Raw genomic sequence first — 26,597 nt, 5'->3', positions numbered from 1 at the left:
TGCTCACTAGTTGAAGTAGTACCAGCAAAGCAGTTTACCAGCAAAATTGCAATCAAAGGTGAGAAACCATGCTTCACTGCAGGTCTGTACGGTTTCTGTTGCTTTGCCAATTTTTTCGAGGAAATGTATTTATAAGGTGACCTCAACCTACTCTCACTGACAGCAAAGATAAGAAACAAAATACAGTGAGATTTTTCAAACTGCACAGACCTCACAGTCCATTCAAAAGTTTCCTCATCCACTTCTGATTCAATGTTCATTAGGACACACTGAGAATTGAGCATTCATTAGATTTCAATGAGGCTTACGAGTGCAACAGGAATGTGCCAGGACACATTCAGCTTTAAATGGCTTCACATTTAGCCCTTCTAAATGAAAGCTACTAAGCCATCATAAATTACATTAAAATTCTTCTGAAAATGACATGGTTCTTATGCTTTAAGATTTACAGCAGCCCTTGACCTAATGCAAAGCACAGAGATAACTGCAGACTCTTGCGACACAACACATAATATTTTTACTTGCTTAATTAAGGAGAAGCTAAGAGTAACTTGGCACATCTAGTGAAGGCTTTCTCAGCCTTTGTTCTCTTAAGAGTCTCACGTGGCCGGACACAAATATGAGCTGTCACCACAAACAAAGCAGGAGAGTCATTCCCCACAACCAAGTGCAGGGCTGTGGAAAAAACGGATCATATTTTCAGAACTGCCATTTATTAAGGCAAATCTTAGAAATTACTGTGGTTTTTTGCTGATGGGGAAAACCTAAAAAAGAAGATGTAATTTCAAAGCCAAACCATTAGGGGAAAGTTGTTCACTGTTACTCAAGTGCTGTTGGAACCCTACTTGAATGGATGAGAGGGCATACATACAAAGCTACTTGCTTACAAAGAAAGCTCCGTTCATGTATGAAGTTCCTGTAACTCCTCTTTCTCTCTTGAGCATTAAGTGCTGCTTCCCATGGCTGATATACCCAGTGGCTGTGCATACAGCTGCTGTGTTGGGTTGTCGATGGAATTGTATGGGCAGCAAAAGCTCCTGCTAATGCTTTCTCTCTGAACACCTCAGCCCACCCTTTGAAATCTTTGCCTTTATATAAAACTATTCAGTCCATAGATGATCGGGTGCAGTTAGCAAAATAGCTTGATATTAGCATAAATTAAAGAACTGTCAATAGTAACTATTTACAATCAGATATGAAAATATTATGAGTAAATACCAAACACCAGCAAAGTATTTCCTTTTCATTAACAGCCCTATTTAGTAACAAGAGTCATATCGGGAAAACTTTCATTTAACATTCAGCGGAAAGCCATGACAGCCTTTATGCTGACATACAGCTCAGAGGAACCTTGATGGCTGGACTCATGTTTAATAGAAACTGTAGACACTTGGCTGGCGAGAACACAGTTTGCATTCATGCAGAATTGCCAGCCTCCCGTCTTAAAAAGTCATGAGCCAAGCCCCTAGATTAGGGATATTCAGCTAAAAAAATATTCAGCTTGTAATAACATCTCAAAGCTAGCAATATCATGAACGACACAATAAAAAGACTGTCCATGACAATGGCCATATTTACACCAAAATTTCAGACTAAGGCAGCTGCACCAGCGGACCAAACCCCCAGCATAAGCAAACCCTGAATTTTGTACAATTCCCCTGACGTCAATTATTGAGGATAATTTCTATTGCTGAATCTGCCTGATGATCTCTTTACCCTGTAGATTAAGGTGATACACTGTGCCTGTTGGTGGCAAAGCCTCAAGCTGGTTCTAAACCCAAACAAGCCACAAGAATCTTATTCAGAGATCTGCACATTCTGCACAGATCAGGGAGGAAGAAACACTCATGCCAAATGCGGGTGAGCCCTGTGTACACAGACCTACAGTTTATGTAGCCTAAGCAGGAGTGGGACAAGAAGCCTCACTCGGCTGCACTGGCCTGTGCAGGGTCTGCCTCAAAATCCGTAAGCAAAATGTTTACTGTAAAGCACTGTGTAGGAGTGTAACCACATATGACTAAAGCAGATTATTATGTCTGTGGCAAAAAAAATAGGCTAAAAATTAATAAAAATACTTAGCCAGGAAAATAATGTTTACGAACTTGTTTATTTTTTTATTTAAAATATATGTGGGACACTTCATCTTCAACATTAAGTCAGATTTTGCTTTTTTATGCTCTCTGGCTAACTAAATGCTTTCATATATGCAAATGAGGAGAAAATGTGGCCTCTTTCAGCACTAATAAATATCTGCCTGTTGCTACCTTAAAATCACTGCAATCACATCTGGTAACTGCCCTTTTCTCATGTTTCCACTAGTTTTCAGACTTCCTCTTGTGGTAGCTTGAGACTGCGCATCTGGATGTTTTAAACATACAAAGGAATTGCTAGAGCAAGCAAAAGAGAAAACGGTGCAGAGAGTTAAGATGTGCAGATAAGCAACTGGTGCACTGTGCAGCTAAAGTAACAGACAGGCAGGCAGGGAAAAACTTTTTGCAAAGAGGAGAGCACAAGTTTAGGCAGAATGAAGACTCACATTGTCTGTGGCTTCGTTTTTAAAGTACTATTAATCCAAGTATACCTTTTTAACAAAACTTTAGCTGCACCGTCACCAATCATTAAGTTTCCTGGAGACAGCACTCCCAAAACAGACAAAGAACTAGCAGTGGTAAGTGTTGGTTTCATCTTTGCTTCAGATTTATATTGTTGTTTCATAAGCAGATGTTTCTTTCTTTTTTCAGCTGAGGCTAAGGAATGACTGTAGCATTCTCTCCCTAGAGTCTCTGGAAGTGCTAGCTAGCTAGCAAAGGTATCAGCTTTCAAAAGTTAAAACTAGAGCCAAGTAATGTTTCCTCTCTTAAAATTTTTAAAGCCGGCAAAGAAAGTTGGGTTTTTTTCTTCCTTAAGTCTGAACATACAAAATAATTTCATTAAATCATTGTGACTATAATCAGAAGATTGAAATGGTAAGAGGGGAGAAGGGCAAGTAAGAGACATCTAATTTTTTTACTTAAATCAAATAGAAGTGAGGGCTCTCGAGACTCACTTAATGCATGTATCACAGCTTTCAGAAGTTTGTTTTCCAGATTGCTTACCGTGCATTGCATAAACACAGCTTTAAGGGACAACTACAACTGAAAGCTGGCTCGAGTTCCAGAAGCCATTGTGACTAGTTTTGACTTTGGGAAAAAATCTCATCAGAGGTTTAAAGAAATCTTTTTCCAAATTCAATCTGGAACAAAAAAAGGAGTTTGGATTTCTGCAACATTAGCAAATTATAGCTATAACTCTACAGTGTTTTATTCTAACCTTATTTTAGCCCTGTGGACCTTCATAAAAATGACATTATGGGGAAGTCCATTTGAGGGGAGATTGAGATGAATTATTCTTATTTTAGCATGTAAATTATAGACATTTCTCTTCTTCAGCAGTAAGTCCATTTTAAGGAAGATTGAGATAAATTATTCTTATTTTAGGACACAGAGGTTTGAAAGTTGGTCACTTTTCTTTAGGAGTTGATGTGCATCTTGGGAAAGCTTGCCAGGTTAAAGAAGGTCTGGGGGAGGGTAGAGAGAGAATTTCCAGATGGGAGCTGTGGTGGAAAGTTTAGGAAAACAGACAAACTGACCCCAAAAGGGCATTCCTCAGCCTTTAGCAAAACAAATTCACCCAAGGTTTTGCCTTAGCAGCACAGCAGCCAGGGGATGGGGGCGGGGGGCAGTGCATGTAGGAGAGGAGAGTGGGGTCCCACATGCCTAATAGCAATTTAACCACTCTTAAATAATCTATGTTATTAGACACTGCCAGGCTTTTATTCAGTAACAGCAATTCACATCTCCCCTCATCTCTGTTTCTTTCGAAAAACCTATTTATTATGTGTACTCAGAGGAAAATTACAAGCTGGTTTAACACTGCAGTTCTTCTTTGTCTTTCTTGTAGTATTCTTGGGTAATGCTAACTGGCTCTCTTTCCCTCACACCCTCCATCGGAACAGCCCCAACACTCAGCATCAGAACACAAATTGCTGTGTTGCAGCTGGACCCTGTTTCATTAATGGGCTGGATCAAAATTCCAGATCACCACAGCTCCCTGCTGACTCTGGGGAAACTGAATTTCGCAGCCTAGGCCAAGATGTGGTTTACATAGACACTACATTTTCTTCAAGATTCTCTTCTCATAGAACAGCTGGTTATGTTCATTTCTCATCTTCAGTAAAATCTCCATTTTAGGAAAAACTGAGAGGGGTTAGCTTTTTATTTAGAATCCTAGCAAGTAAAATTCTTTACCATGCCTCATTTTATATTTTTGGTTGTATGTCTTACTCCCAAACCTAAAATGGCAAAAGCAGCATCCTGCTTCTTCAGTAAACTTCAGGTCTGATGTATAGTCTGTATTATATCATGGTACCTCATTGGGAGATGCAAACAGAAGCATAAGAAAATATATCAAAGTACATTAAAATGAAAACTGGGATAAGAACAGATCCTCCAAACTGACCTGTTTGATTATGTTCTTCATGGATTTCACATAATTTCCACCAGGCCCCATTAACTCTGACTAGATAGAAACTTAGTGGTAGCGAAGGTGAAACCATTCTGTGTCCATTATTTGCCAGTGCCACAGTCTCTACTGGAGAAATACCACATCAGAAGTTACAAAATATCACAAAAACTAGGCATAGTCTGTGCTTAGTTAGTCAGTAGGTAGATGGAGGACCTTCTGAAGGAAATGGTGCAACATCTTGATTAAATCCTTTTTCTGAGTAAGCTCTGAACCATTTCCTATGCAGGGTAGATGAGGTATGCCTGGACTTAATGAGGAGGTGGTGAAATCCAGGCTTGACCAACCGTAGTCATCAGATATCCTTTGCTATATTTTACCGATCTAGTGGTCTTATCCCCAGTCTCCTGGGTGAAGTTCAGTCAATTAATTAGACACATAAAGTAAGGTTTCCCTCAGGAATACTTCCTTGCACAAGAACTTAAATGTGCAGTCATTTTGTCAGGCTTCATGTAATCCTCAGTTAGAAATAATTCTCACTGATATTTCTGATACCTTTTTGGCAAATACACCTTTACCTTATTTAGGGTGTTTTCCCACCTTGGATTGTAGTTAATATTTTGGATACAATACCTGAATGATGCTCCTTCCTCTGCTACAGACAACTTTACTGGAAAGATCAGTAACTTGCAACCTTCCTGTCCAACAGCATCATTGGCAAGGGCATCTCTCAGCTCTGTGCCATGCTACACACCAGTTTGGGTGGCCTACCCATCAGTTTGGCAACACCTGCCATTTGACATGGCTGTAGCTTTTCTTTTAGAGCTAGGCATAAAATATTGCAAACACAGACTAGAGTGTGGAGTTCCTGAAATCTCTGTGCAAGAGAACCATAAGATTCACTTTACTGGATAAAGCCAACAACTCCAGATAGTTTAGTCAAGCTGTTTAGAACCTGCGAATGAAAATAATTAGATAATGATAGGTTATTATCGTTATAGAAGTACCCAAACTAACATCTTCATCATAATCCATTTATCTACTCCTCAGTGAGGATATAAATTCAACAATCTAAAGCTCTGTGTAATCTAAACAGCGTGACTGAGCTTTTCTGTGCAACAGTCCAAGCTAAGGCAACAGCTTGAGCTACAAGTTTTCTCAAATTCAGTCTAGATCCAAACACTGAATCCAAAACCTCTAGCTAGCCAGCAGTCTGTTGTGTGGCCATGTTTGTTAGTCTCCAGATAGGAACAGAGTTGATTTTAGACAATTCCTGACGATATAACTTCATCACTCTTTTTCATTTGAATGACTATGGTTTTATGGCAGGTTTCACCACATGCTAGAGACTGCCAGGCACTCTCTCAGGGTTGGGTCTCTACCCCAAGAAGCTCACAGTTACTCTGCCAGTCAGCGCTGAACTTAAGGGAAAAAAATACTAAATGGTTTGTGTGATCTCACTTGTGTGTTGCACAGAGAGTGCGGACCATGTATAGGTATTCAGGACCACAGGTGTTTATCTACAGTTTAGTTTAACATAAATATGCAACTTATCAACACACATCTGAAAGACTTGGTTGCTTAACTGGAACAATTGCCAGGGAACAGACTAACCCATTGCTCCTCGGGCATTAGAGGCAAACAACAGACAGAGGTTGTTTTTTTTTTTTAACAGCACTATACCTGCTAATGAGGTAATACTGATCAAAATCGAAAGTAGAGGAGACTTGGGTGGGTATTATTTTAGATAAGAAATGAAAATAATGGAATTTGTGCTGCCTTTTTGATCCTTTATGACCACTAAGGAGAGGTAATTTCGCGGCCTGCCACCATGGTTGTATCAGAAAGATCAGTCTGGCCATAATCTGCTGGAGCATTCAATGGAGTTTTAAGTATGCAGATATTGATTGGCTGCAGTGTCCAGGCAAATGAGATGTTACCAAAGACCTTCTTCCTCAGGTCTTTGCAATGTTTGACTCAAAAGCAAACACACACAACATTCAAATAGCTCTATGTGGTTTGAATAAGCAATGTTTTTTTGCCTTTTCAATTAATGTGGTCTCATTTGTGTGGTTGCTTTGATACCTTCACAAGTTTCTCAATAATCCATAGAGTCTTCCAAGAAAAAAAAAATACACAAAATCTAAAACTGTAAGCAGTTTTATACATCATAAAGAAACCAAAAAAGATAAACTCATTTTTACTTTGTAGTTCCTACATTAAAGCTCTACGCTCTACTTACTAATAAAGCAATTCATTAAGTAAAGGTAACAGCTAATAGTGGAAATGATTGCTTAATTAGCAATGTTGTGTGATCAAGGATGGTTTGTGTCAATTAAGGAGATTCTGCTGGTCTCAGTTACTAATAATAGTAATTTTGAAAAGAAAACTTGCAAATTACAGATGGAAAGCTAACATGGAATTACAGTATTTTATTTGTAATGATTAACTATTTCTTCTATGAATTTTAAAGTCTTTGTTCTGTGCTTTTTTTCCAAGCAATACCTGAATAAATACTATGGGTGCCCAAAAGACAATTGCAATTTATTTGTCCTGAAAGATACTTTGAAGAAAATGCAGAAATTTTTTGGGCTGCCTGAAACAGGAGATTTGGATCAAAATACTATTGAGACAATGAAGAAACCCCGCTGTGGTAACCCAGATGTAGCCAATTACAACTTCTTTCCAAGAAAGCCCAAATGGGAAAAGAATCATATAACATACAGGTACTGACTGGTGATATTGGGTTTTGCTCACATATAACCATAATGCTTTCAAGAACCGATCAGACAAGACACGTAGAAGTGGAGTAGCTGCTTAGAGGGCTAGACAGGATTTCTTGAATTAGAATCTCTTTGTGTTTGGAAAACTACCCAATGCTTTAGCAAACACCTCTGAAATTTCAAATTTAAAATTTCAGGAACAATCTTCTAAAGATCAGCTTTATGGTTCTGGTTGAGACTAAAGAGATTTGGGGTTTGTTCTTTGCTCTGCTGCAAGCATCCTAAGGGAACTGGAGCAGGAGATCCCACCTGCCCATCTGCTCAGCAGGGACCACAGTACTTACTGACTGCAGGGGCCATGTAGGAGGACAAACTCCTCTGCACTCAGCAGTCATGAAAATGGAGGTTGTCAATAATTTTTAAAATAAAACAATCATACTTCAAATATATACAGACATGATTTAAGCAAACCTATTGCAATAGGTTTGGCATGTTTTAATTTCTTACTCTTACTCTGAAGAGTTGGGGACCCATATAGCTCTCATTGAAGTCAGTAATAAAAAAACCCTTATTACCTCAGGTGGTCCAGGAACAAACTTTTAGCACCAATGAGAAGAAACAGCAGATTTGTCTTAGCTGCTTGACTTGGTCTGCTGCTTCCTCACAAGCTATGACTCAAAGCATCCCTCGTGCTGCAACTAGCTTAATAAATACTGAAAAAACCCATGGCAGCTCTCGCAGCCCGCGCTTGCTGATGTGCTTCCTCTGATTCTTCCTCATTCTCCTTAGGCACGAAGTAGTTTCCCTCGCTATGCACAGCCCCAGCAGCAAAGAATTGGAAACTTGTCTACATGGAGGTTGGCTGGCTATAATATAAGGCACTAAAAATTCCAGTTAAAATATATGAAGAAGAAGAAAGCAATGCAGAGTTTTGTGCCTTTTAAGAGTTTGTGCCAGTTAAGAGTTTGTGCCTTTCCCGGCCTATGGCTCTATCTTACACGCTTTTACCTCCTATTTCCCCATGTATCCTATTGCCAGTGTAATCAACACACTGGTAAAGGATTAGCATTCAACTGGGATGAAACAATATGCAGGTAACTAAAACGGTGAGAGAGAAGGGCTGTTTTCCTGTTATTGCTAAAGAGCAAAACAATCTACACTTGAAACTTTCAGAATGTTATTGAGCTTTTTTTCTGGCAAATAAATCTTATATATCAAGATGTGCTTGTATGTTCATGTCTACAGTGACAGTATGACTTGCCAGCCCCTCAGCACTGACTGATGCAAAACCCTGAATATTTTGTGCAAGACCCGCCACCATGCAGGCTTTACAGCCTCTGGCTATATAATTGTCTTCATGCTGCTGCATCAATTCCAAAGGAAAATAAATAGTAAGCACCACATCTAAACACATCTCTGAATCAAAGGAAAGTGTTTAGATCTCGCATGTAGCAGTGTTACATCTTAACTGGTTTCACTACTGAATCTACTTAGCATTTTGATCAGTAAACAACAAATACTGGGTGGGGGGTTATGTGTTCTTTAACTCTTCCTTTTACTTCTAAGGATTATAGGCTACACCCCGGATTTGGATCCCGAGACAGTAGATGACGCCTTTGCGCGAGCATTTCAAGTCTGGAGTGATGTCACACCACTGAGATTTAACCGAATAAACGATGGAGAAGCAGACATTATGATTAATTTTGGCCGATGGGGTATATTTTTCTATTTTTACATATGTTTTTGGTTTTGTTCCTTTCATTAATCCTTAGTATTGGAATGATCTACCCTCAATAAGCAGTACCCATGAGCCTTTCTGGCAAACCTTGTCCTAGCTTGCACTTGGCTTATACTGGCTAAAATCTAATTTCACTAAGATATTTTTTTTTCTTTCTTATACATGAGAGAGATAGAAGTATTTATACAATATCCTTGTACTATATTTATCTTTCCGAAAGAGAACTGCTAGTGGCAACATTTTATTTTTAAATTAACAAATCAGAAATAGAACTGGGAAATATTGGTACAGATCTTCAGATGATGTGAGCTGGATTCCTGCCATGGAAGAGAATGGAATGCCATTGTACTGTTTATTTATAGCTCTGTACTCAGTTTTCCAGTGATAGTGGTGGAGGTCCTAACATACTGGAGATTAAAAATGGATTTGTGGCTTTCAATTTTGACTCCATAGCTGGTCTCTGTTCTTTAGCATAGCAGAATGCAGGCTTTCAATGCACTCTTTGGTCCTGAGGAATTTAAAAGTATGGATCGTAAGCTGTATTATGGTTTGAGTCCAGCTGATCATAGGTGACTTGATAATCAATTTTCATTGTAGATGCCTTCTCAATTAATTTTGGTTTCCCCTGGAAGAATGTTTATAGCTTTTCAGTGTAAACCTGGGGCAATTTAACTTCTTACAGACAGTCACAGAATTTTTAATACTAATGAAGATACTTGTGCAGCCAATCACTTGGGAGGTAGACTTTGGAAGTGAAGTGAACAGTTCAAAGAATAACTGAGCTCTTTGTAAAAGCTTCCATTTCAAGCAGGTTTTCTTTGCTTTAGCTACTGATGAGTTGACCTCAAAAGCTTCAGTGATTCTGTACAGAACTGAAAACTTCAGATCCTCATCCAGGCTGGCTTAGTTCGCAAAAAAGAAGTTTTACAAAAGCAGAAGTGTTTACGCTGGTTTTAGTACTTGCTGGTTATAGTCAGCTCAGAAGCAGTGGGAGCAGAGCTTCTTTCACATTCATTCATTGTTATCACTTTACTGCAAGTCAGATTCACAGGAGCTGGGATATCCACAAGGTTTTTCATCTTCAAGCTTTCTCTTAAACAAACGATCTACTTTGAAATAAATGGGAGTAAAGCATCTAATATATGTCAAAATCTTCTCCTTGACAACTAACACACTAGTCTACTGAAATGAATGAAGGGAACTAGTATTAAGAGAGCGACACCAGCATGAAATTGGTGTAACAGAGTAGAGAATCATGCCTGTGTATTTAGGGCTTCTGTTAAATGGCAAGACATCAGACCAAAAGGCCTGAAATGATGCAACTGGAGATGCTGGCAGCCAGCTTTGATGCACAGGTCAGTGTGGTGGGAAAGCTATGAATACCAGGGTTATGCCCTTGCCAGCCTGCCTTACCCACATGCGGTATACTTCCAAGAAAAGCCTACAGTGTAATAACAGGAGAGCTACTTAACCTGCTGTTGCCCTGTGAGCTGCCTGAGTCTCGGAGTGTTGATGTGGAGGAGGAATAGGCTCATTCACAGGACTCGGAACACTGAATAAGAGCTAACTTTCCAGAGGCCTGCTACTGAGACACTCAGCTGATTTGCTTTCCTGCTTAAAGTAGTCAGTATCTTGCACTAAGAGCACAGCAGTCTGAGGTGCAGCAGAAAAGAGTAGCCTGCTAAAAGAAATCTGCCTTTACTTTCTAATGTCTGTGTTGGAGACTGATATGAATTATCTGAAAATATTCCTCATCTACAATGTTTATTTTACAGCTCCCTACCAGCCTCCATTGAGAAACAGCAGCGTGTATGCAGTCATACATCTAATGTACAATATTTCACTGTGCTTCACTATCTTTGATTCCTTTCCACAATACTTACGAGATATAAAATAACATGCTGTGACAACTGCAGTACTGACACTTAATGTTCTTTGTAGGAACTGGCTTCTTTTCTCTTCTGATTCAGTCTTGCCAGCACAACCTATACCAATAAACTCACCCACCAGAGTATTCTGCTGCTGTCTTGGATGGGGAAGTACACATGATAATCATCATTCATGTATAGACTCTGACAGAGTTGAGGTCATTAGAAACTGCTCTTTTTTGTCTGCTTCCTCCTGCAGAACACGGTGATGGCTATCCATTTGATGGCAAAGACGGTCTTCTGGCTCATGCCTTTGCACCGGGGCCAGGAATTGGAGGAGACTCCCATTTCGATGATGATGAACTGTGGACTCTTGGAGAGGGGCAAGGTACCAGACTTTTTAATGTTTCAGAACATACAGCCTGCTGGCTGCTATGTTTTAATGCTGTTTCAGGCACTGAACTAAATGTTTTCATCGACATGTCAATAAATGTTAGTGGGTGAAAATTATACAGTTTAAATTGTTCTCTACAAAATTTTATGTAATTCCTAAATAAATGTTACCTATGATTTCCCTTTCTGTTCCTCTACTATTGCCTGTTGACAAACTGAATTAATAATGAACCAGATGCTGCACAACCTTCATGAATTGTGGGAAAAATACAAAGCCACAACTACGATTTTGAATGCTTCAGTTGTCAGGGACTCAAACTGCAACATCTGTAAGTCCATTAGTAAGAGGCAGACTGGCCAGTGCTTTTCTGCTGACATACCCTTTTTAAGACAATTTAAGCTGTGGCTCCAGTTGTTAAGAATGGGACCATCCACCTGAATAAGTTTATAAAAACTTATGGTATCTGTCAAAAACAAATGGAATAGAAATCCCTCATGCTGATGACTGAAACAAAACTGACATCAAACAGTGGATTAAGAACATCTCCAAGACTCTTTAACAGGCAGTTTGCCATACCCTTTAGAAGAAAACAACTGAAGTCCAGATAATATCACCTGAACTAGACAAACAAGACCATGCATTAGTAGTTTGGAACCTCTTTTTTCTGCTTGAAATTTGCCACAATCATATAGTACTGATTATAATTCTTCTACTGTAAAATAATTTGGAAAACTTAGAATAAGAATGCAAATTCATGTTTGCCTTTCATTTCAAATTCTAGTTTTCTCAGCTGTCCTCCCATTGAAAAAATAATTGAACTTTAATACCAAAATAGTCAACTTCCTTCTGTTTGGCTTTCTTTTAACTTTAGCAGAAGCATTGACCGGTAGCTCTACTAACTGGACCAGATCCCTGCCGCAGACTAACAACGAGCAGGAGGAAACTGTTTTCCATATTAGTGGAAATACTGTGCAAGCATCCAGTTAGTTACTGCCACTAAAAGAAATGCTATGGATAAGTGAATTACCTATACATTGACATATATTACAGCACCAGTACTGTAGTCTTAAGACTACATGTGACAAACTGAAATAAAACCCAGGATCTGGGTGTGTCTGCATTACCACCCTATCCCCCAGTGCCGCAGCAGATCTCATTCAAGTCAAATTGGAAATACCAAAGTGGTTTATGAGGCATAAGGCATGTTCAGCTCATGCTCAACTGCTGCCTGAAACCTTTCAAACTATAGTGAACATTTTAGACCATATTACCAAAGAAACTAAATTACTAAATGTATTAACAGCATGTTTATAAGTTTGCCTTGCCATAGTAACAATAACATATGTATTTTTCTGGGCTGATTTTAAGGACTGTTCATTCTAACACTTCACCATGAGTAATATCCATGTAATTCTTTCAAAATTACCAGTTATTATTTCAGCTATGATCATCTTGCCAATAGAGAGACCAGCAGCATATTGAATTTCAAAGTGGAAATTCAAACTGCATTTCTATACCAGTATCCTCCAGGAAAAGAAGATGTCCAGAAACTGTAGTTTTTTATATCAGTTGGTGGCTAATTTCACCACTGCATTTGTTCTCTTTATAGTGGTTAGAGTGAAGTATGGAAATGCAGATGGTGAGTACTGCAAATTTCCCTTCTGGTTCAATGGCAAGGAATACAACAGCTGCACAGACGCAGGACGCAACGATGGATTCCTCTGGTGTTCCACAACCAAAGACTTTGACGCAGATGGCAAATATGGCTTTTGTCCGCATGAGTGTAAGTAGATCATTGTTTCTACTGTTTTTTTCGTGGTAGACTGTTCCCTACTTACTTGCCCATCCACTTCTCCTTGTACTTTTTCCACTTCCTTTCTGGCAGATTTATATTTGCTGCTCCTTAATATCTCCTCAGTATCTAAGCAGACAAAACTCCCTGAAGGCTCCCTTGGTGTAGGAGAGTTTGTAACTGATGATGATGAGGCCAAGGCCTTTCTCTAAAAACAAGGACATATTAAAGATATGTCTGAGCAAAGTTGGCCCCATATATACATCAAAGACACTACAGGTTGAGCTTCACAAAGCAGGGAGGACAACCACCTTTCAGAGTAAGGATAGGGCCAAATTTGGAGATGGAGCACACTAAATAACAGAAATCTCTCCCTAAATTGCAGGCCATTCCACAAACAATTGAAATTGCATCTCCTTCAAGAGCAGTAACTGACAAAAACTATCAGCTAAGGATGAAACCAAATAAGCCAAACATCTATAACCTTGCATACCAATTTTACCAACTGGTGGCCCGGGTCCTCCTAGTCTAGGAGCCATTTTAGTACAAAGTGAGACTATTATTGTCACAAATCACCTTTAAATGGCCTCATACTGCTTTTCAAAATAAAAATGATTGAATTTCAAGCAAGTATGTATCCTGGTACAAAGTTATTTATATGTTGGTACATTGCAAATTGCTAGCCAGGAAAGCAGTCACATTTTTAGAATTTAGGTTTTTATTTTTAACGCAGGTCTTAGAACTCTTACTTATAAAGCAGTGCCACAGCTCACTTTAGATACAGGAATGACACTGTATTTCAGAAATCATAACTCTGTATCAGTATCTATACAAAACTGTTAGAGGGTCTAGGAAAACTAAAATCATATTTAATTTCTAACTTTTTGGAATGTGAACAGAATCCTCTGTTTCACAAGCAATTTATTTCATATTTGGAAACACTAATTTACAGATTAAACAATATGTGCAAAGCTTTCATGTAGCCTTAACTTTTTAAAAATATACACAACATGATTACCTTTCAAATGAAATTATGACAATATGTTTCCTGTTTAACATCAGGAACACTTATTTATATGCTTGAAAATCTTGATGAGTCTACTGAATATAAGATTTCAGACAATTTATTGTTATATGAGTGTTAATTTCATCTCCTGTATATCACACAGCAGGAAACCTTTAGAGAAGCAATTAAGTATAATTGGCTGTAGCCTACTGTGCTGATTTATCAGCAGTGAGTGGAGAAGGAGCCACTTGCTCCATCTCCTGTTTGCCAGCTCCAGGGCTGCCACCTATACTCACAGACATTCCCGGTACTGCAGTTTTCCATATTCACTTTTTTCCCTTTGTACATAACTGATTACTATAAGTGTTTGGCAGCAGGGAGTGTTTTGTCACTCATGTTACCCTACATCCTGAGCAATGGATCCACAGGGTCACTAAAACTCCTGCCTGCTACTGCTGTGTCATAACAAATAATAAGAGAGTTATGAAAGAGAATGAAACAGAAAACAATGGAGCTTTTGTTGGACTCATACTAATCCTGCTTGGAACAATAGTACTAAACATATTTATAATATTATGGCTACATGCAGTCAGTACAAGGAAAGAGAATGCAGGTTGCTGAAAGAAAATTAGCGATGCTTAAGATGCAAAGCTAACAAAACAAGACGTGTTCAGGGTTTTGCCAGACAAAGAATGCACAAGCAGAGGCCGACATGTCCCAGGCAAGCCTCAACAAGTACTGTAAAAACACATGTATGTACATTAATATGTATGTGCCAGTTAAGTACATATAATTTTTTGGAAGACCACAGATATGTGTATGTAGAAAAAGTTCAGATACCCTGTCTTCAAAACTTCTCTGGTATCCTATTGTAGCCAAACACTAAATGGATTCCTGCTTGACAAATTTTAGGGATTTCGCAAGTTCATTTGCAAGACCACACAGTTTCCAATGTAAGATTACAAATTTTCTGCATCAGGATGCTACTGGTTTGCAAAGACAATCTGTTGTAGAACATACCAGTCTTCTAGCCCTAATGTGATAAAAAAAAAAATTCTATAATTTCCAAAACCCTGATCGCCTGTTATAGATCACATCTTAAGCTGGATCTACCATGGTGACAGCTATTTATACGATTATAGGGGATGAACAAGCAGGAGTGTGAGCATTTGACAGACTTCAGTTAATTAAAAAAAAAAGTTATCATTAGTTACATGACTTTCAGAACTAAGTTCTTCTACCTAACATTTATTTCAGGAGATTATATACGTGCATATGCACATACCCGCACAATCATTTTTTCCTAAAACTTTGCCATCTCCTTCATTCCCCACCTTTCCCCAAATCTCTTCTCCTTCAGGTTAATCCTTCCAGCTGGAAAAGAGCAAAATTGGCCTTATTTCTTTAAAATACTCCAAATGCTCAGATATAGTCGGAATGAAGCCCAGATTATAGGTAGCTGGACAAACCGAGATCCACATACTCTGACTGATACCTTTGTAAAATCCCAAAGTCATACAAGACCGAAAATCTAAGCAGTGAAGCACTCTCAGGGAGAGCTGGTTCTGGAAGTTGATGTTCCTGGAAATGCTTGTGTCAAGGTTTCTGAAACGGAACAGAAGGGTTTCAGCCTTTTGTTTCTGATGTAATTGTTTCGCAAGATCCTTGAACAGTTATGCACAGATGTTTCTTATTAAATTCAGAGCAGTATTGTTCACTCATTATTCCAAGACACCATTTGCTAAAACCCAGCTAATAAAATCAGATAGGGGAGTTTTTACATCATAGAGTCTGTGTTGGGGGCAAAATTCCTAGTTGTCAGTGTTTATTTCTCTCCCATTTAATTCACTTAAGTTAGTTTTAATTCTTCCTGTTATAGAGCCACGCTGCATATTTGGAAACATTTTTAAAGCTATGGTACTGCACCAGGCTTTTCTAACATTAATCCCAGATCCGTACCCTAATTTTGTAGGCTGATTCAACTACCATTTGTCAAAGCAGAAAGCTGTCTACCTACTACAGAAATCTTACGCAGGTGTGCTGAACCTCTCCTTTGCCATACGGGATCAAGGGATCTTGAATCTCTTTCTTTACCAAACTCCACTGACACTACAGGGAGTTTAGGCTCCTAACTTTGGTCCTCTGATATTTAACGCTACTGAGATCTGTACTCTGCCTGTACCTCCCTCACACTGATCGTAGTTCTTGTAGGCTGCTGCTCGACTGCTCTCCCAGGCAGAACCCTCATGAAGCTGCAGCTACCTCCACTTTGGACCTGTGCCACAGGGTTTTTAGCAGCCTTCCAGCCTGAGGTTTCCTTACATCACAACTGGCTGATTTTTCTGGGAAGAGATAACAGTGCAGTGCAGCTCACAGATTAGTAATGTCCAGTCTGAATCTGCTCTCACACCAGCATGTCTTCACTGATTTTTAAATTGCTGAGCTTACCATGATGCAGAACAAGATTCAGGTTGTTTAAGATACCCTTACAAGTAAATAAAGCTTTTGTTTTGTTTTGTTTTGGGGAAACTGACCTAGTCTCTGTCTTTAACTTTCATTTACATTAAAGCAAAGAATTTTCTAGTTAAGGGGAGGGGGAGGGGACAGAGGATTTGAAAACTTAATAAACCACTGTTGTTACCATCACATGATGTTACCTCAAGCAAAATGAAAAAACTGCATTTTGACTGTGACTCAGAAACTGCTTTGCATGGAGTCCAAGAGATTGACTTTCCATAAGGTTTTTGCAATTGAGCCACATTTAAACCAATAAAAAAGGCTATTGAAATACAGAGTGTGCCAGATCTAGAGCTTGAAGCAGCTCATGTGGTAAATGAGTCATCTAAACAACTCAGTTTAATTTTGCCTTCCAATTCTATAATTTCTTTATAAAAAAATAAAGTCTTTCTCCAATCATGATAGCCACAGTCCTAGTTAATGCACATTTCCTAACTTATTACAGCATCTGAGACAAATACAAACATTTGAAGCTTGCTCTTTTGGGGAGGCACAGTGTGTGTTGCAGTTATCTTTTGCCTAGAGATAGGACCTCTGTGTGGCTGCTTCCATGTCCAGGATGCAGAAGGATACAGATGAGAGCTCAGCCAGATCAGAAGTTCAGCAAACTCGCGTGTGAGCCAGGCCTGCAAAGCTCCAAGTCCTCTCCTCACTGGGACTGGAACTTACTTCAGTAACTTACTGGTTCATGCCCCCAATACTGTGGCCAATTACTGATTTAAGTGGAAAAGGCAAAATGAATCATCTGTGTCACAATACCCCATTTGTTACAACCCTTCCCAGTCACCCTTCAGCCAGAAAAGGTCTTGGGTTTTTATTTATTACTACTCTAAAAAGTGAAGCATGCTCATAAACAATGTCTCTTCCCATCAATGTATCAGACTAAGCAAAGGCAAAACCCCTGAAATCCTGCACAAAGACACTGAGGCTATAATGGCTTTTTGGTCATCAAAAATGACAACAGCAAAGTTAGAAATAACCTGCCCAGCCTTCCCACATACATGTTTGGGTTTTAGCTGTAGCTTTAAACTGAGGGAAGGAGAGGCAGAAAGGTGTCCCCTTGGGCACCTTAAAAAAGGCCAAATCATGCATACTTTACACTGGGAATTCAAACAGACGTGTTTCATTCTAAGGTGCTGTTCATAAATCTCAAGGGGAATTAGCGCATGGCTGCATGAAAGATTTTTTTTACTCTGTTCTAGTGCAAAGCCTGGCCCAGTTTGTCACCCTCACGGTTTCCTCTCACCAGCACATGGCACTGACAGACACTGTCCTGCTATTGAGGATTCCCACTGATAAAGCAGCTGAGAGAAGACACAGGCAGGTTCACAAGATATCAGATGCTCCAAGCCACCTGCATTTTCATGTAACTCAATTTGGACATACATGTTTTAAATATCAGCATGAGAGATTTTATCTCTCTTCCTCTAGTTATTCTAGAAGGTTTACTAAAATCCTAAAAACAGATCCCAGAACTCTCAACTTAGTTTAATCTGTACTCCTTCATCCATGAAAGAGATTTCTAGTTCTCAGGGTTGAGCCATGTGGCCTTGTCTGTGTATGCAGACAGACAATAAACAACACGTAGAAGACCAATAGACTACCTTCAGGAACATTAACGAAGCAAACGACAGGAGAAGCCTCCAGTGTTCAGCTTTGTCGGAGAAGTCGTATGTCCTCTCTTGTTTAATCTATTGAGTGCCTGAGCCCAGCTGCAGGGATTCTCAGAAATCAGTAGCAAAGCAAAGTAGAGGAAAAGCCTACAGGTTATTATCTGACTTTAACTCTACTGTATGTCAGTATCTTAAAGAAACTGAAAATGTACACAGATGGCCACTGGGAAAAACCAATCTGACTTGTCTGTGGCTCTGTACAAAGTCTACCATTCTAGCTAACATTCTTGATGCAAGGTAGATGAACCAGCAGAGCACTAAGGAACATGAGTGACTTTCTCAGAATCCTCTTTCTAAACGTTGTTTCAAGAAGGGATATTAATTTTATGTTATAAGGCAGGCTATAAAGGATACACACAATTCAAACCACATTCAAACAGCTTGGTAGAGTTTTCTTCATTCCCAGTTCATTTATAAAGATCAGTCATTCCTTTCCAGACATTTGTGAGATTGTAACATCTCTTGTCTATCTTGCCAAAGCATTTCATTTTTGGTGTAAAATAGAAGTTCTAAGTGTGAACTGCAGCACGCATGACAGCTGTCGAATCTCTGTCAAGACCTTCACACGTTACCATTGGCACAACGTGATTCCTTGTTGCTACTGAGCATTGTGTACTAACGTTCTTCTCCTTCGTTCTCTCTACAGCACTTTTTACAATGGGTGGCAATGGTGATGGACAGCCATGCAAATTTCCCTTTAAATTTCAAGGCCAATCCTATGACCAGTGCACAACAGAAGGCAGGACAGATGGATACCGATGGTGTGGAACCACTGAAGACTACGATAGAGATAAGAAATATGGATTCTGTCCGGAAACTGGTATGAGGAACGTTGCTTGCATAGCACAGTCTAATTTGTCATTGTTTTAAGTAACAAAAGCCTCCTGTTTTTACACCTCCACGAGAGCACACAAAAGTTGATGAGTTAGGCACAATTTCAGCATAGGTGGCCAAGGAAGTAACTAGAACAGGAGCAATCTATGTAAACAATACAGTATGCCATAGCACACCAAGCTTATCAGGGATACACAAATGTCATTGAACCATAGGACTAAACGTCTACCACTGCAGGGTAATTACGAGTAGATTACAATTTGTTAATGGCCCTCGGAGAGAAGTCTCATGTGATGGAAGAAAGCATGAATAATATTTTAGCTTAATACTTACCATTTACACTTGAAGAAAGAAATCCTGTTTAGTATGTTAAGCTTGAGTTAATAGATCTTCTCAGCAATTCAAAAGAACTAAGTAAAATGGTTTAGTCAGGAAAATAGATTTCTGCTTTCTTCACAATTTTTTATACTTTTTAACTTGAGTTTTATTACATAAAGGAACAAAAATTAATTTATAGCCTTGTATAGCTTGGCAGATGTTCAATTTTAGGATACAGACTAGAGCCATAAGTATTTAGAGTGTATAAGTTAGCTATGGCAGTTCTAAAATCTCAGGCTTTTAAACAGAGCCAAGGAAAAGCTACATTCACCCTGTTGCACCCTGAAGCTACATTCAAACCTACATGCATCCTGTTTTTTGAGTATTTTGAAAATGGCCTAAGCATTTGCAATAGGGATTTGATGTATTGGTATTTGGCTTCCTGTTACTTTTGATAACCAGGTGTAACCCTTCACTTTTACCTTACAGATGTTTAAAAAAGAAAAAGAGAATTAAAAGAAAGGAAATTCATTCTAACCTGCTACACAGGAAGAGAAAAATCTAAAGGATAGTTCAACAAACAAAAGAACCAATATATATAGAATCAATATATCCAAAGTCCTAGGTAACACAGTCTCTATCACTGGAACCAAGAAATACACTTAGTTTAAGCTTTTTTTCAGCATAAGACATTACTGCTTGAGGTAGCTGTGATTTTTTTTTTCCTTTTTTTTAATTTCTGGCTTATTAATTAGTAATAATGAATGAGAAATAAATAACAATAAATAATTAGGGACACAACCAGCTTTGCCTCTGTGTTGCTCTTCTGTACCTTCCCAGGTAATTTGAAAGGAACTGTAATTGCCAGGTAGCAGTGTAAATGAATTTAAGTGAGTTTTATATTCTTTTCCTATTCTGTTTACAATACCTACTTTAAACTGTAATTTTAAATTTAGTTACACCCTCTTCCCTCTAGAAAAAACTTGTACGTGCATATACAAATGTTATTTCTTACATATTACCGCCATATACTACATAGATAAGAACACACTGAGGGGAAAAATTTACCAGTTTTTGCAAAAACACTGGTTAAAAAAAACCAAAACAAACCAACATTCACATTTGATATCCTTTTCTTTAGAAAATGTTTAAAACCATGTGCTTTTAAACTGTACCCTGCTGTCAGCATAAAACAATTCCTCAATTTATTGATATGACTCCTCTTCTGGACCCTTTGTTGTTTTTTTTTTTCTTCAGAGCTTATACTTGAGTGGGACACCTACTAACCAGGTGGATACTCAATAGCTCCTTAACCTTTCTGACTCTAAACCTACCTTCGACCTATTTGAGACACACTTTAAAACATCACCAGGAAAGACCATCAAAAGATACTTGCTACGCAATCACCTTCCACAAAACACTGTTAACTGCTGTTTTCTCAGAGCTGTGAACATAAGTCCAGGGCTCATTCTTACTCCCACCAAAACTACTGGCAAGTTCATTGCAATGGCAATGCCTAGACTTTTTCCTTTTTTTCTGTCAGACAAGTTTCTTTTCAAATACTACGTTTAATCTTACTCCTCATGTTCTTAAGTGGATTGCAGATTTTCTGCTTGCTTTCTGGTTTTAGTGTGTAGTCTAGGAGAAGATGCATCAGCTTAATCTCACAAAAGGGACTTCCTTCACACTGTGGTTTTCTGTCATTTTCCACAGCCATGTCAACAGTTGGTGGAAATTCAGAGGGAGCCCCTTGTGTATTCCCCTTCATCTTCCTTGGGAATAAATACGAGTCCTGTACGAGTGCAGGTCGCAATGATGGCAAGCTGTGGTGTGCTTCTACCGGTAGCTATGATGATGACCGCAAGTGGGGATTTTGTCCAGATCAAGGTAACACAGTTTGTCAGAGCAATACAATGGTAACAGCATATTGACCACACCGCTGACGTCACACTTACAATGATTGCATTCTCATACTTATCACTCCTGTCTGGTTACAGTACTTCCCCTCAGCCCGAAATCTGAGCAAAACCCCTACATTTAAATGTAAGACTATTGTTAAAGAGTCAGTCTCAGAGCTCATCGGCCTGAAACATTCAGATTTTCTAAAATTATAACAATGAAGTATCTTGCCAAAATATAAAAACCAAAAACATTTAAGAAATAAATAAATGTTTTTCTCAACGCCAGTTTTGACTTCCAAGGCTAAAAGCCACAAGTACTATAGTATTTCACTAGTATGTCATAATTACCCTCTTATATTAGCCAAATTAGGAACAAATGCTAAATGTAAAAAATTAATACATTTGTGGCCGATATTGCTGAAGATGAAAAACATGTTTAAAAATGAGAGAGACAATATAAAATTTGTATGGTGAATATAAGTATTAAAAATTATTTTGGTTAATCTTTGCACTTATTTGCAAGGTAAAATTAAATATAGCAAAAGGCTTTTTACACATTTACAAACAAATGCTAGATTCAGGTTTCTCTTTTAGGAGGAAAATAACTGCCAAATTTCAAAGACTGTTTGGGCATAATTGATAAAATGTCATCCTGTGATAAAAGATTTTTTTTAACCTAACAATATGTGGTACAACAGTACTGATCCAGGCTCTGTTCACAGACACACAGATATACAGACCTGTTTATCACTTACATGTCATTTCATGATGTAAAGTAAGATTTGGGGTCTAGATTGCAAGTTTAATTCTTCTGTGCTTAAAAAAAAAGTCTGATTTTATTTGCTACACATCCTTTTTTCACAGAAGTATTAAGACTGTGGTCAAGGTCATTTGCATGTGAGATTTGCATGAGCAAGTATCAGCTACAGAAGGAAGTTTTAGAATCTAATGAAATGTCATTTCTGGCAATGTGTATGACATTCACCATTGGAGGCTGTACATATTATCATATTTATTATTGGGAGATTTTTGATGGGTGGCAAGGAAATAAAATTGTAAGACTATGAATAACCTGTGTGGTACACTTCTATTTAGATGCAAGCAGCTAATACTATCTTGCTGTGTTATTTAGGATACAGTCTCTTCTTGGTTGCTGCTCATGAATTTGGCCATGCTATGGGATTAGAGCACTCTGAGGATCCAGGAGCTCTTATGGCCCCTATCTACACCTACACCAAGAACTTTCGACTTTCTCAGGATGATATTAAAGGGATCCAGGAGCTATATGGTAAAGTCCTCCCTCACCAGCAGAGCCTATCAGAAAAGCATGGAGCACAGGTTCAAATTTGGGACTCTGAACTTGCAGTAAATTACATACTTCACAATACCACCAATGCCACAAACATCGTCTGTTCCTTTTTCCCTGCTTTCTTCATATTATTACCACCACTCCAACTTCAATCAAATATCACAATTTAAGGATGAGGGGTCACTAAGTTTACTGAACTAACAGGAGCCCCAAAACTCCCCATAACCAAACTTTTAGACGAAAATTTCTACTGCCTTTACTGGGACAATGAAATGTCATGCTTTTTTCTAGCTTGAAATACCTGATGTGGGTGGTTTGGGGTGTTACTGTCTACAACACTCTGAGCTTCCCAGATTGCAACTCCCTGTAAGAGGGGAAGGACGTTGCTTCCTGTCCCAGCTTGGAAACAGTTCACATTGCCTTCCCACAACAATTCAAGCTGTACTGCCACAGTAACATTTGCAGAGTGTGTGGGAGCTGATACTTCAACATTAATGTATTTGGTAAGCTCCTGGAGAAAAAGTGGATTTAAGTATTTTTATGTTAGTACATCTTAAAAATTTATTTTTTTCTCCACAGATACTCTTAGTAAAATGCATAGGAATTATTAGGATTAAAGTTCCTACCATGTATACATTTTCTACCTTGTAGAGGCACAAGTATCCTACAGTCAATTAAGCAGACGAAGAAAATCTATACCATTTCTCTTTCTGTGCTTTTCACTTTTCTACTGAGATATCTTCCTAATTGTAAGTGACTATATTTTACCGTATTCAACACCTTAGGAATGATAATAAGAATATACCAAAATGATTACCATGAGACACTTTTTTATCAAAAATCTGATTTGAATCTTCATTTTTGCCTTGTTCTTAGCCACTTTAATTAAGATTGGGAATTGAGACATGGGCAAGGTTAAGTGAATTTTCTAAGCTCACATGGCATATCTTTGATAGAGTTTAGAATTTAACCCAGTTCTCTCAGGGCACACTCCAAAACCTGAGACAAAACTATCTTTCTTGCTTCTTTATAACTGATATAACCCTTTACAAACCACTTTCTATATAAAACAAGTATTCAAAAAACCCTTTGTTTTCTTGCATTATAATTATCTCGAATCAGCCACACTCCACTTTGTTTCATACAGTAAATCAATGTGATGTCTAAGAAAAAAGGCAAATGCCTTATAAGGCAATATAGCAGCAGCCAAATAATAAAACAAAATAAAATAAACCAGATGGCAAAGCGTATGTTCTGAAGAGCACATTTTGATTATTGATGAGGGCAGAAAGATCATACAAATGGCTCAAAATGCATCTTTGTAACTTGCAAAATATTGGTACTTCTAGAAAGAAGAGAAATCCACTTTGATGTCTCTCTCAGCAGAGTTGTGGATAATTCTGAATAGAAGGACTTTGAAATGCATTTCTCTTCTTTTTAGAAGCCAGTAAAAAAAAAATTGTAATGTTAATATTTGAAGCCAGTATAGCCACTTCTGAATATCTTTCAAGTTAAACAGACAGCTCAACATGGACAGACACTTACACAGGCACAGGGTCTTGAATGAGGCCACACAGCGGATTAAGGCAGGACTGGAAGCTAAGGCCTTCTCAGCTGTACTTGACCACCCTTCTTCTGAGAAGATTTTATTATAAATTTTTTCTCCTTCAAGCACTGCCTCCAAATTATTCCCCTTCTAGAAGTCATGGTAGTTCATCTTCTCTGTAACCCATGCAGCACTGTATTTCAGTGTAACAGAATATCTGTGTTCATCATTACAGAAGTATCTACCGATGTCGAACCTGGACCAGGGCCAGGACCAGGGCCAGGCCCACGTCCAACCCTTGGACCTGTCACTCCAGAGCTCTGCAAGCATGACATTGTATTTGATGGAGTTGCACAAATTAGAGGAGAAACGTTTTTCTTCAAAGATAGGTAAGTGAGATAACTTGCTTACCAGCGGAGCCTCAGGTGGAGGAATCTGTATTATATCTGACGTATTCATCAAAATCTAGAAACTTATCATCAGGCACAATCTCTGCCCTCTCTTTTGTGCATTCAGAGGCAGCAAAGTGTCCTAATCAACTCCTAAGGGAAAGAGATGGCAAATTCTGGTTTTACAGTTAAATAATATGGCCTTCTTTGCCACAAGGGTAAACTGCTGGCTCGTGGTCAACTTGTTTTCCACCAGGACCTCAGGTCCTTTTTCACAAAGCTGCTTTCCAGTCTGTTGGCCCCCAATTTGTACTGGTGTTTAGGGTTGTTCCTCCCCAGGTGCAGGACCCTGAACTGGCCTTTGCTGAACTGTGTGAGGTTCCTGTCATCCCATTTCTCCAGGGGTCAAGGTCTCTCTGCATGGCAGCACAACCCTCTGGTGTTATCAGCCACACCTCCCAGTTCTAGGGCATCAGCAAACTTGCTGAGGGTGCACTCTGCCCCAGCATTCAGATCAGTACTGAAGTTGTTAGTCTTCTACCCAGTACTAACACCTGGGGTACACCGCTAGTTACTGGCCTCCAGCTAGACTTCGTACCACTGACTGCACCCAGCCAGTCAGCCCATTTTCAGTCCACTTCACTGTCTGCTTACATCACCCACACTTCAACAGCGTCTCTATGAGAATCTTATTGGAAATGGGAAATTAAAAACCTTTCTGACCCACTCTCCCCTCATCTACCAAGGCAGTCATTTCATCATAGAAGGTTACCAGGTTGGTCAAGCATGAGAATCCATGCTGACTATTCCCAACCATCTTCATGTCCAGAAGACTTTCTGTAATTAGAGATAGGTGACATGATTATGCCATAAATTCACTTTTTCTTAGAGCTACTCTCAAACTTAACTTTGAGACTCTGGAATTTTCAACTTCAGTCATTATTTTAGGCAGTTTTGTGGTGGTTTTTAATTTCTGGTTTCTGCCCTACACTGGGATTGAGCATGCCAAGATGCTATGACAATGACTGGGCTGGTGGTAGCTCTAGCTAAAATCAGGACAAGGAAATGCCACAAACCTCACAAAAAAAGCCTGTTCTCATGATATTTTCTGCCCAATTTTAGAGATTGGAGAGCAAAAATCAACCCTGGTGTCAGCCCTGCCGGCTTCTGTGGAGTCACACAAGGGTTGCTTAAAAGGGTGAAGTAGCTGGGAGACACATCCAAACTTCTAAATGCTTATGCAAACCAGATATGACCTGCAAAATCTTTAGAGATTTACCCATCTGTAATGTTAATCACAAAATTAGCAATGGAAGAGGTGTATTAACCAGTCTATTGCCTGCCAAAGAAGGATTCATTCTCTATAAAATATTTCCGGATGCCTCTTGTAGCAAAACCTACAAGGATTGTAATTCAGCAATGGAAATCCCATCACTTTCAGTGGAGTAGAGCTCTGGAGGCACTATCCTTCCTGATTTCACTTCATATAGTCTGCAGTCTGGGGGAAAGCTTCAAATCTGATTGCAGGAAAATTTGCAATCTCAATTTCTAAAAATGCTCCTCCAAAAAAGTAGTTCATCCAAAGCTAGTGGCAATAATATCAAATGCCTCTTCCACCATGGAGACACTGTTTTAGCAAATCTTCAGTTTTAGCATAACTTTCATTATGATAGACTGGTCCAAAGAGGATCTGTTCCTTTCCCATGTTCATAAAGATACAATCATGAAAAACTGTGAGCAAAGTCTTGTCCCTGAGTGGTTTAATCCAGGTTGAGTCCAAAATCATTAAATAACAGTATGATGTGACTCATGGCCGCTGTAATAACACATCAAGGACACTGGTGATTGGGATAGGCTCCATGTGTGCAAGGCCTCCAAGGCAGAAGACACAAAAGGCATTTTTGATGCAAAAGCAGAGATGTTCCTGATAAAATTAGGTGGCTGCACAGCTGCAGCTCCCACTGTCTTTGCCAGGGCCTCCTATTACCCAGCTGCTCAGCAATGAAGAGCATCTCCTAAGGAGAACGGGACTTGGCAGCACCATGGTGAGAGACACTAAAGCTCCTTTCTTCCTGCCACAAATCAATGC

General features: G+C 38.9%; 1 protein-coding gene across 2 annotated transcripts in view; it reads left to right on the top strand.

Moving 5' to 3' along the window:
- The first annotated feature begins 2,355 nt into the window (after positions 1-2,355).
- MMP2 (matrix metallopeptidase 2 (gelatinase A, 72kDa gelatinase, 72kDa type IV collagenase)) overlaps positions 2,356-26,597 on the top strand; it is a 35,960-nt gene continuing 11,718 nt past the window's right edge. The window contains exons 1-9 of one of the 2 annotated variants that reach the window (XM_010584834.1): positions 2,356-2,668; positions 7,000-7,226; positions 8,790-8,938; positions 11,089-11,217; positions 12,833-13,006; positions 18,858-19,031; positions 21,077-21,250; positions 22,397-22,552; positions 24,355-24,508. In XM_010584834.1, the coding sequence (XP_010583136.1) occupies positions 2,525-2,668; positions 7,000-7,226; positions 8,790-8,938; positions 11,089-11,217; positions 12,833-13,006; positions 18,858-19,031; positions 21,077-21,250; positions 22,397-22,552; positions 24,355-24,508 (1,481 nt within the window). In that variant the 5' untranslated portion in view covers positions 2,356-2,524. The remainder of the gene's footprint in view (positions 2,669-6,999; positions 7,227-8,789; positions 8,939-11,088; positions 11,218-12,832; positions 13,007-18,857; positions 19,032-21,076; positions 21,251-22,396; positions 22,553-24,354; positions 24,509-26,597) is intronic. The other variant, XM_010584842.1, reaches the window with a different exon arrangement.

This window comes from Haliaeetus leucocephalus, unplaced genomic scaffold (assembly GCF_000737465.1).
Source record: "Haliaeetus leucocephalus isolate CR32 unplaced genomic scaffold, Haliaeetus_leucocephalus-4.0 Scaffold92, whole genome shotgun sequence".
Lineage (NCBI taxonomy): Eukaryota > Metazoa > Chordata > Aves > Accipitriformes > Accipitridae > Haliaeetus > Haliaeetus leucocephalus.
The sequence above is the reverse complement of the archived record's forward strand: the minus strand, read 5'-3'. Positions and strand labels throughout refer to the sequence as shown.